Source organism: Pogona vitticeps, chromosome 2, assembly GCF_051106095.1.
Source record: "Pogona vitticeps strain Pit_001003342236 chromosome 2, PviZW2.1, whole genome shotgun sequence".
In the NCBI taxonomy this organism is placed as follows: Eukaryota; Metazoa; Chordata; class Lepidosauria; order Squamata; family Agamidae; genus Pogona; species Pogona vitticeps.
The window spans coordinates 79,878,592-79,890,679 of NC_135784.1; the positions used below are offsets into that span (position 1 = coordinate 79,878,592).

The 12,088-nt window shown below is 40.1% G+C and overlaps 1 protein-coding gene across 22 annotated transcripts in view; it reads right to left on the minus strand.

The window, feature by feature from the left end:
* Positions 1 to 12,088, minus strand: part of DOCK3 (dedicator of cytokinesis 3) — a 291,232-nt gene that overhangs the window by 225,275 nt on the left and 53,869 nt on the right. For all 22 annotated transcript variants that reach the window (XM_078385476.1, XM_078385471.1, XM_078385469.1 and 19 more), the window contains exon 5: positions 5,053 to 5,149. In XM_078385476.1, coding sequence (XP_078241602.1) covers positions 5,053 to 5,149 — 97 coding nt within the window. The remainder of the gene's footprint in view (positions 1 to 5,052; positions 5,150 to 12,088) is intronic.

A 12,088-nucleotide genomic window follows, 5' to 3' on the forward strand; every position in this document is an offset into this window, starting at 1 on the left:
AACCCTCCACGATTTTAGGTCCCCTGCTTCACTTAACGATGTTTTTTTTTTCAATTAAAAAAGTGTCTTAGAAGGGTCAAAAACGGTTCTAAATGCTTGGATTCGTTAGAGGACCCCTTAAGTCATGTGCAAACCTGATTTGGCTTTGATCTGACTTTTCGTTAATTTTTTGTGAATTTTTTTTTTTGGCCCATAGGAACCAATGGACCTGTCAAAATCTGACAGCTCCATGCTTTCCTATGGGGGAGAAAACAATTTACAAAAAATTAACGAAAGTTCAGATCAATGCCAAATCAGGTTTGCACACAACTTAGGGGCTCCTCTAACGAACCCAAGAATTTAGAACAGTTGCTGAGTCTTCATTAATTTTTTGTGAATTTTTTCTTCCCCCATAGGAAATAATGGAGCTGTCAGATTTTGACAGCTGTCAAAAGTTGGGGGAAAAAAATTCACCATAAATTAATGAAAAGTCAAATCAAAGCCAAATTAACTTTTGCATCCATTTTAGAGGGTGCAGAAGCTAATCCAAGCATTTAAAACCATTTTTGACCCTTGTATGACACATTTAAAATTGCAAAAATTGACTTCGCAAAGCCATTAAAATGTATTGAGTCAGCTTCAATACATTCCAATGGAGGATACATTGTTTCGCTTAGCAATGTTTCCTATGGGTTTTTTCGCTTAACGACGGCAATCCGTTCCAATTGGAACGGATTAACCGGTTTCCAATGCATTCCTATGGGAAATGGTGTTTCGCATAGCGATGGTTTCACATAGCGATGTGTTTTTTGGAACCAATTAACATCGCTATGCGAGACACCACTGTATACATATATGGTAAAATTTGCCCTACACTCCTGTCTTCTTCTGGGCCCAAGAGTATATTAGTTCCCAACTTTGTTTTACATAGTCTCTTGGTTGTTCCCGTAGTGCTTCTGATAGAGTGTCCAGTTCTGCTATATCCCATAGCTTTTTTATCAACTCTTCTATCGTTGGAACTTCTTCGCTTTTCCATTTTTGGGCCCAGAGTAATCTAGCTACTGTGAGTATATACATCAGACAATGCTTCAATTTTTTATCATTAATTCCTGGTATGACATTCAATAATGCCATTTCAGGTTTTATATCTAATTTCTGCTGGGTAATTTCTTTTACTAATTCCCACACCTGGGTCCAATAATTTTTGACTTTTTCGCATGTCTACCACATATGATAATTAGTTCCTGCATTTTTTTACACTTCCAACATATATTGCTGTTACCCTCTGACATTTTTGCTAGTCTTACAGGTGTGTAATGCCATCTGTAAAACATTTTGAGGATATTTTCTCTGAGATTTGCTGGTTTAATAATCTCATAGCTTTCTTTCCACATCTTAGTCCAGTCATCAAGACCTACATTATATCCAAAAATTTTTGCCCATTTTACCATTGTCTCTTTCACCCTCTCATCCTTTATCATATTCTAATAAGTATGTGTACATTTTTAATTATTCTTTCATCAGTATATATCCTCAGTCTATCCACCTGGACTTTGCCCTCAAAGAAACCCACAGTCCTATCTTTTTTATATCTTGATTCTAATTTTACTATTGACCACCAATCAACAGCTACGCCCAATTTTTCAAGCTCTTGTTTGTCCTTTATCTTCTGCTCTTAGTTAACAGATTTTCATTTTGGTTCATTTCCACCATGTATAATTTGGCTGTGGGCAGGTACTCAACTGGACCTTTAGGAGAAAATCAAACAAAAATCACCTTCCTTCCCCCTCCCACTTCCAGGAGAAAGTGTTCCATTTGTCTTTTATTTTTTTTAAAGTGATTCAGCACATACTTTTTAAAATTGCTTTTCCTCTGCTCCTCCATGGAGACAACGAAGTGTTTAATTTCTCAATATAATGAAGTGACTATCTTCTTAAGGGACCGTATTTAGCCTGCTCCAACTCACTCCAAAGAGACTGTGCAGACATGCCCAGAGCTGGCCTGACTAGAGCTCTTCAATATCATTTCAACATTTAGTATCAACTGAGTTTGTTGGCAAAATTAACCAGAAGCACAAAAGTTATGAACCTCTGTCCTCATTACGAAGTGTCATGACAACCCAATACTATGAGGGCAGCCTTACTAGCAAGAAGCATTCCACTATCTTGGCCTGAAAAAATCTTTATTCCTATTATTCACAATCCCACCCCTAGAGAAACATGTAGTACATAAAGGGACCTTTTTCATAGATGCTTCCTCTCCTATCAGCATCATAATGGTTGCAACCTAAATACAGGAACTAAGAAAAAAAAGGATATTAAAAACCTGAAAAGATGCTCCTTTCCCCAGTGCACAGTTTATGAAATGAAGAACACAAGAGCTGAAATCTGCCTTAATGATTTCTGACTTGACATCCTTCCACCCTATTGAGGTCAGTAAAAGGAGTACCCAGTTCTCTTAGGAGGGGAGAAAGCAAAGTGTTGTTTGCATAATTACGTTGTAAATTGTCCAGAGAGTGCTAAAGCATTATGGGGAGGCATATAAATTGAAATAAAAACAACATATGAAATGGATATGTAATCTTCCAACTGAAATCCTGATTGTGCAACTATAGTATATAAGGTTGCTGATGTCAGCAGCAGAAGCAATTTTTTTGGAAATGGAACATTTCCTCTTTTTGTCAGGAGACTCTCCTATAATCCTTTTCATCATCTGGAAGCCATGGGAAACATGAAATGGGAGGAGGGAACCTTTAATTACTAAAAATTACTGCCACTGAGATGACATTACACCTAAGGGCACTTTCAGTCACCCTATGAATAGAGGAAGAAGTCACAACAGATATACCTCATTGGAAATATGGATCTTAGGACTGTGAAGACATTGTGGACATAAGATGTGTTTCAATTATGCTGCAGCTTTCTCTCAAAAAGCCAGACCCTCCCCATCTGCCTGAAAGAGAAATGGACTTCTAGTAGCTGCCCGGAGTAGACATGGTCTGGAGGGGCGGGGTAAAAATCCAATAAATAAATAAATGAATCTAGTGTGGCTGAGAAGGCCAATTCAAGAGTGACATTCCCTTCCACACTGAAGACAAATACAATCTGTCCCCTGTCCAGCTCCCTGATTTTGCTGCTTTTGGGACTGCCTCTTTGTCTCGGCCTGCTGGACAAGGGCATCTTCGAATTGGGAGAGGCCGTGATGCACACCACCTGCCTCCAGGCTGAACGATGTCAGGGTTTCCCATCTGTTGAGTTCCATTCCTAAGGCTTTCGGATCCCTTTTGCAGATATCCTTGTATCGCAGTTGTGGTCTCCCTCTGGGTTGATTTCCCTGTACTAATTCTCCATACAGGAGATCTTTTGGAATCCGACCACCAGCCATTCTCACAACATGCCCAAACCAATGTAGACGTCGCTGTTTCAGTAATGTACACATGCTAAACATTCCAGTTCAATCGAGGACTACTCTATTTGGAACTTTGTCCTGCCAGGTGATACCAAAACTGCGTCAGAGACAACACATATGGAATATGTTCAGCTTCCTCTCCTGCCATGCACAAAGGATCCAGGACTCACTACAGTATAGGAGTGTACTCGGGGCACAGGCTCTATAGATCTGGATCTTAGTATATGCCGACAGCTTCTTATTAAGCCATACTTTCTTTGTGAGTCTAGAGAACATGGTAGCTGCTTTGCCAATGTGTTTATCCAGCTGGACATCTAGGAAGAGAGTGTCAGAGGCTGTTGAGCCAAGGTACATGAAATCATGTACAACCTCCAATTATTATGTAGAGATGGTAATAGAGGAAGGTGAGTCCATGCCCTGGCCCATGACTTGTGTTTCCTTCAGGCTGATTGTTAATCCAAAGTCTTAGCAGACCTCATTAAAACGATTCAAAGGTTGTTGGAGGTCTTCAGCAGAACAGGCAACAACAGCTCCATCATCGACAAAGAGGAAGTCCCACATGCATTTCAGATGGACTTTGGTCTTCACTTTCAATTTAGAGAGATTAAAGAGCTTTCCATCTGATCTAGTCTGGAGATAGACACCTGTTGCAGTTCCAAAGGCGTGCTTCAGCATGACAGCAAAAAAGATCCCAAACATTGTCAGTGTGAGGACACGGCCCTGTTTCACTTCGCTTTGGATCGCAAAGGAATCTGATGTTGAGCCATTAAAAACCACAGTGCCCTTCATTTCCTCATGAAAGGACCTGATGATGTTAAGGAGTCGAGGTGGATATCTAGTCTTGGGAAGTATTTTAAAAAAGCTGTCCCTGCTAACCAAGTCAAAGATTTATAAAGGCCACAAACAGTGGCTGCCGTTGTTCTCTACATTTCTCCTGCAACTGTCTGAGGGATGTCAATGGCAGGGCATACAGAGAAGCAGCAAATAGAGGAAGAACAGTTTAGTTTGCAAGTCCAAAATGCTCTCTTACCTGGCTTACTCCAAATACCCAACACAGGTGAAAAATAAACATACCATTTACTGTACTTTTGTGATGATCAACTGTTTATCACCTCAGGATTTTAAAAGTGGAATACATACCAGAGTGAATGAGTACAAGGACTTTAAATATTAGATCTATTGTTATGCTATCACATAACAAATCTGTTGTAATATCATAACTCAAATTTAAAATGCTGTTTATCACAAGGAAGGCTGTTTTGTTTTATTAACTGAGCACCTCTATTTGGAGCAGAAATAAAGACAGAACTTTACAAAGCCAGGTTGCAGTACAGATTAATGATTACATTAAATATTCTGTTTTTAAACCATTTCATATAACACTTTATTTTTCAATGTAAAAAGATAGATGATAAAGGGCCATGTATTCAAAACTGTAACCAAAATGTTTAAACCAAACATAAGAATTTTATGGATACTTTGTGTGAAAGAGAAACTCTAAGTATTATTAACAAGTTACAAATTGATTGTACCAATATAATTTTTAATTCACACAAATGTCAACTTTTGGAAGCTGAGTTTTTCAAATACCTATTAAGGCAACAATTATATAATTATTATATTGCTTATTTAAATGTAATGTCATTTTATTTTCTGTGCACTTACCACATACAACTGCTTCCAAAGTACAGCCCATTCCTGGAGTGTTGCTGTAACTTCAGTAATAACAGAGTCTTCGAGTGGAACAACTGTTTCATACTGCCTGTAAATATTACAAAAGCTTTCATAAATATTTTGTATTGGTCATAAACAGTTTCCAAAAAAGTGCTACAAAATAATGAAGTCCGTCTTTCTCTGCTTTTAAAAGGACAGGTCAGACTATATAAAGGGTAAACATTTATATATGCATATTCATTATATACATGCATACAATATACGTTTTCTACTCATATGAGTTTGTATGCCATGCCACTCAGTGTAAAATACATAAAAGGAAGCAAAAATTGCAATTCCTAAATAATAATTCTAGCCTAAATCCTCTTGCCTTGCTATAGAACTAGCAGAACCTTTAGATGCAAACTGCCTCAGATCAAGAAACCGCCACAGATATTACCAGTTACATGCTGCGTCACCCTATTCAGCGAGCAGTTACTGATGTCTGCAGCAGTGGTTCCCAAGCCTGAGTAAACTCAGGTATTCTTGGACTGCAACTCCCAGAAACCCTGGCCAGCATAGCTGGTAGTGAAGGCTTCTAGGAATTGCAGTCCAAGAACACCTGGGTTATCCAAAGTTGGGAACCACTGGTCTATGGTGGTTTTCTACTTGAGGCAATTCGCCTGCAAATGTTACACTGCTTGTGCTATGCCAGCATTACTATATAAGAAGATTTTGGCCTCAGTCTCATATATGAATTTAATTGCATAAAACCCATCTTGACTTCTACAACAACCTTAATTCTGCCTTTTTATTAGCAATGTGGATATGCTCATGCACATTTGTTCCTTTTAAAATCTTCATGAAATCACCAAGGTAGTGATCCAGAGGAAACCTCTGTGTCATCAATGTCCCAGTGACAAACGTACATGTGATACTCTCAGGCCTCTCTCAGCTGTGTCGCCACTTTACATTAGTACACAGGGACTCCTGTCCTCATATCTAACTCTGCTACTGCTTGATCAGAAACCCAATGTGCCCCTTCAAATTGTTGTCTCCACACACTTGGGAGACCTGAGCCCCTTCTTCAACTTCAACTTTATGGCTTTATTTAAGCCTTATGTAGTGCTACCACCACCAGTTCAAGACTCTTCCATTCCAGTATGCTGCCATACAGAAGGAAGCAGACCAGACAACAAGGGAGGAGGATGGATCATGTGAGTTCACAGTATTGTACTCAAAGAGCAAGTCACCAAGACAACCTACCATTCTTCTTTGTGGTCTCTGTGACTCTGCTAACAAGAGACTAAGAAGCTAGTGTATCTTACAGGAGGTGGATGATATTTAAAAAGCACAGAGTAAACTACTGTACTGCCTAGCGAAAGGAGGCATCTTCTCAAGCCCAGACATACACAGGATAAGGGTGAATGAACATTATGGGTTGAAACCAGGCAGCTGCTCAGCAATTATCTTGTAATTGGATTATGTGAAAAATTGCAGTTTATGAGGCAACTCCCATAGTAAGGTGGCTTTTCATGCCAGGACAGGGCAGCAACTTGGCAAGTTCAGGGGCAAGAAGAATACAGTCTAGTACCCAGTGAGTCAGGTGTTCTGGAGATACTCACAAACATTTGCAATAACCTCATCACAGAAAAAAAAATGAGGAGCTCTTCAGAATGTGACAATTCTGAAAGTATAGAATGCCAAGGCTTGCTGAAAACCCAAAGACTAAAGGTTTGTTTAAGAGATGAAGATGAACGTTGGTAGGATGATATTCTGATTCAAGTGAAACACGGAGACCACCTTAGTTAAAAAGAGAGGTCATTATGCAGGACAATCTCATACTTTAAGTAAAAATATTCTTTCTTTCACTTCAAATATTTTCAGAGTGATTTTTTTACATATAAAATGCTAGTCACAGTGAAAAGTGGTAGGTTACTGAGACACAAGCTATTATCTCATGCTTTCTCTATGCTGTTGTTTATACCAGATACTCTAAGTATAAAAGGATATAACCAAATTCTCCAATAGAAACATAACTATCTTAAGATATGCAAAAGTGCCACAGTAAAAGGAATACAAAAGCAGGATTAGAGTTGAACAATTAAGAAGACAAAAATGATGACTATGGAAGAATCACATAATTTCAATGCTGATAAAGAAGAAATCAAAATTACTAAAGATTTTAGTTCAATTAAAATGGAGACTGTAGTCCAGAAATAATAATAAGCATTAAGACTAAAACTTTGAAGAGTAGGCATGAAGGAATGAGGAAAGATCATTAAATGTCAGGATACTTTCCTGAGACCAAGACTAAAATCATATTGTGGTGTTCCCAATTGCTATGTACAAATGTATCAACAAGAAACACAGAACAAACAAACCAAAAAGGCAGAAGCAGAAGGAGCAGCAGAAGGCAGTAACAAAGACATTGTGGCATTTTAAAGACTAACTTCTATTTTTAATGTGAGCTTTTATGTAACAAATCCACTTCTTCAGACAGAAAGGGCGAAAATTCAGAAACTACATGGCTCTGAGATAAAAGGATATGGTGGTTGGTAGACTCAAGTTGCATTTCATATCAAGAAATTACTTAAGATCCCTGTCTGGTATTGAGTTTTCTTTTGAAATTTTGTTCTGTAAACATCAACAATAACTAGAGACTAAAGGAAACAGCAACAGAAACAACATGTGTTAATAAGTTAAGAATCACTGGCTATACCTTTAAAGCTTGTTCTACAAAGTTAGCTGTGCTTAGTTGGGAAGCAAAGTGACAGCTAATAACATTATTATTGTAGTATTTCAAGTTATAATGACTTAAGAACCATTGAGTAACAGTTACTGTATTTTCCATGTATAAGACGACACCCCCTTTTCTAACCCCAAATTAGAAAATTTGATCGCTGCTTTCCCCCTCCACTTCCTAAGTCCCACGAAAGCAGGATCAAAGGGCTGCAGAAGTGGAGGGGGAAAGCAGTGATCTTAGGAAGTGGAGGGGGAAAACAGTGATGAAAGGGCTGCAGCCCTTTCATCGCTGCTTTCCCTGCCACTTCCTAAGCCCCAGGAAAATACCATGTCAGTGGTGGATCTATTAGGTCAGAATCCACACTGTGATTCTAGATAGACTCTGTCTGCAAGCATCTGGAGTCTCTTCAGCAAAACAAGGGCAAGCAGCTTCCCTACAATGCTGAGAAGAGAGATACCACGATAGTTACTGCAGTCATCCCTGTTGCCTTTGTTCTTATACAATATGACAAAGTTTGCATCCTTCATGTCCTGCGGTACTCCACCTTCCCTCCTGCAAAAACAAAAGATTTTATACAGCTTGGTGGTGACAATCTCTTTACAGCACTTCAGCAGGGATGTTATCCTTCCCAGGTTCACTGTTAAACTCTTCCAAGACAGGCAAGCACTCAATGTTATTTAATGCCTCTTCAGTTACTACAATCTCTCTGGAATATAGCTCAGAGTAGTGCTGCACCCAGCAGCATTCCATCTGCTGTGCTTGGTTCTGGATGATCACACCTGTAGCAGGCTTCAAAGGAACAGATTTCTTCTGTATTGGATGTAAAGCCTGCTTGATACCGTCATACATTCCCTTGATGTTACCTGTGTCTGCTGCTATCTGTATCAGAGAGCAGAGCTGAAGCCAATAATCATTAGAACATCTCCTGGCAGCCTGTTGGACTTTGCTGCGAGCAACTCGAAGAGCCTGCAAGTTACACTCACTACACCAGGCTTTGTATGCTGCTAGAGCTCTCCTTTTTTTCCTCGATGGCTGGCATCATCTCCTCCGAATGGGGCTCAAACCAGTCTGCCATCTTTTTGGCCTTTTGCGAAATGTGGACAAGGCAGCGTTATAAATAGTGTTCTTTAAATGTTCCCATTACTCAGGTGCATTTGCATCAGCCGAGCCTGGAAGGGTTTCCTCAACCGCTTGGGCAAATTCCTCCAATTTTTTTAGATCACAAGTCTTGCTGATGTCAATATGTGGTATTCCTTTTTCGTGCAACACAATCTCTTTGTTCGCAGTTTTACTCTACTACACACCAGGGAATGATCAGTATCACAATCAGCACTCTGATAACTGTGTGTGATCGTAACACTAGTAAGGGTAGAGCGTCTAGTGAGGATCAAATTGAGCTGATGCCAATGCTTCGATCTAGGATATTTCTAGGAAACTCTGTGCTGAAGCTTCATATTAAAGAATGTGTTGCTGATACAAAGACCATAGTAACGGTAAAACTCCAGCAAGTGTGGGCAATTTTCGTTCATCTTCTCAATGCCAAAACGGCCTAGACAAGTGGGCCTAGAATTGTGATCAGCACCAACTCTAGCATTAAATTCTCCAAGAATGAACAGTAGCTCTCTCTTGGGGATTTTTTTTGATAGTAGGTGCCAGATCATCGTAGAATTTGTCTTTCACTTTTGTTGTGGACGACAGTGTTGGTGCATATGCACTAATGAGGATGACTGGTCCTGCTGATGAATGGAGCTGGACAGGATTCTTTCACTCTCTATAGTATGTGGAACAATGAATCTCAGCAGAATATTTCTGACCGCAAAGCCAACACCATATTCCCTGGTCTCATTCAAGGGTTTTCCCTGCCAGAAGAAATAAGTTTTTTTCTTTGACAGGCCCCATGTCTGGCAATCTCGTCTCTTGCAGGGCAACAATGTCCATCTGCAGCCTACTCAGTTCCATGTCAATGACAGCTGTCTTGCAAAAATTGTCTATTTCCTGTAGGTCATCAGAAAAGCCAGGGGTCATTGTCCGAACATTCCAGGTGCCCAACTTTAGGGCAGAAGTTTTCTTATGATTGTTGGACAATATGTTGTGACATATTGATAAAGACCTGCCAACCATGAAGTCATAAGCAGGTCTTCTAAAGAAGTCTTCATATGTGGAAAAGATCTACAATAAGTGCCTTGGGGCTTTCTCATACCATACCTGAGATTCCACAGCCAAGAAGCTTGCTAGGTCATGAAATGGACTGTCTCTGTGCCCAACACATGGAATAAAGCTTAGAAAGGATAATTAAAAAAAAAAAACAGTTCCTTGACTCCCCAGCCAGCATGGTAATTCATAAAGCTTTGGGGAAATAATGGAAGCTTGCGAAGGTGTGCATCTCCTACATGTGGATGGAGACCACAAAAAACATCCCTGTGTCATTTATTCTGTTCAAGGAAATTCATTGCTCAACAAGGAAACATCTTTAATTCAAACCAAGTATATATTATTGAAAGCGTTTTGCTATTTCTCCTGCAGTCTTTTTCTGTGCATAATTACTAGCTGTAACTAGGAAAAGAAAAAGAATTGCTGAAAAATATGTTCTTGCAGGGGCAAGAGAGGAAGTCAAACTCACTAATCCTAAAGTCCAGTACAATTTAAAAGGAGGACTTATAGAGAGCCAACTTGCCACCTCTATCTTTGAAGCCTTGTGGCACAGTGATTAAACTGCAGTGCTGCAGTGAAAACTCCACTCACAACCTGAGTTTGATCCCAGGCTCTGGGAGACAGCTGAAAGTTGACTCAACCTTTCATCCTTCTGAGGTTGGTAAATTGAGTCCTCAGCTTGCTGGGGGAGGGGGCAATGTGTAACCTATATAATTAAATTGTAAACCACCCAGAGAGAGCTTTAAGCACTATGGGTCGAGATATAAGTACCATGCTTTGCTTTGCTTTGCCCACCTCCATCTGTGCCAGTGGGTCACAGTTGGCTCCAATCCTTGAATCGCCCTCAATTTCTGTCCACAGACAGAAATCCAACCTCACACCTCCTGAGTACTTTGATGGCTCTCTTTTTTTCTCTATCAAGTTGTCAAGGAGAAAATAAGCCAGGATGTCCCTGAGAGGGGGGCTGTCTTCAAACAAACATAAGCCAGAGAAAATAGAGTGGGGGGGTCATCCCCCTGCCATTCTGCCAGCCTTTTTCATTTTCACTGCCTCTTTACCAGACGCCCCTGCTTCTTCTTTCTCCCCTTTCATATCTCTAGCTTGGAACATTTCTCTCTGGGCTTTTTCCTGCTCTCCACCATTTATCACCTTTCAGATTTAATTCTGTCTCCTTCCTTCAAAGTAGATGCAGATTTTGCATGATGCCCTGGATAGGATATCCACCAGAGCCCAGAATGATATCGAGGCAGAACCCACTTGTGGGCCAAAGCCCATCTGTTTACAGAGACATGTTCTTTAAAAGAAATATTTTGAAGATTTGATCAGATATACACACTCAAATCAGCATTTGCGAGACCTGATTATGAGGCCAACAGAGTTGTTACAGATACAAATCTATCTCTGGCCCTTTTTTCAACATGGTCTGCATCGCTGGAAGAGGTCTATAAGGTCTTAAATCCTATACTCAATGCAGGAATCCAAGTTAAAGGATATCTGAGAGACGGCTGTCTAACTTTCCATGAGCATACATCTACTTGGAGAAGTCCAATTTCTTTTCCCATGCCTCCCCCTGAAAATCCTCTCCAGGGGATACATAATGAGACTACGTAGCCTGCTGCACTACTCACTGATACACCAGTAATGGCATGCCTGCCAGCCATGTGTATGAGCATTGCTGGCAGGCTTCTGCTAAAATATGCACACATACACATCCTCTATTCAAGGAAAAACTCTGATTAGTCCAGGGTGGCAGGGAATATAATTGCAGAATGCATCAATGGCCTCTGCTCGTGAACACACGTTCTTTGAATGCATGGGGGGAAACCAAGAAAAGAATGGGAAGCAGCATTAGGACTGAAGTGGAAAAAGGGAATGATTCAAAACTGGTTGAAGCAGATTATGCATACATTCCCACTTTCCTTGCTCATTTACCTTTTCTCTTCAGCATTTTTGAAGTACAGTACAGTGTAAAGATGGATGGCCCATACTTAACTCACAACTACATTTCATTCAACTAACAGTATTCTGTGCTTGCCCCTGCTGCATCCCATTCCAAGATCAAGTGGAGTGAAAGCAGTCGGAGCCAAAGGCACTCTTTTTCTACCCCTCAGAAGTCAATTTTGAATGTTTTTTGACTCTATCTCTTGCTCT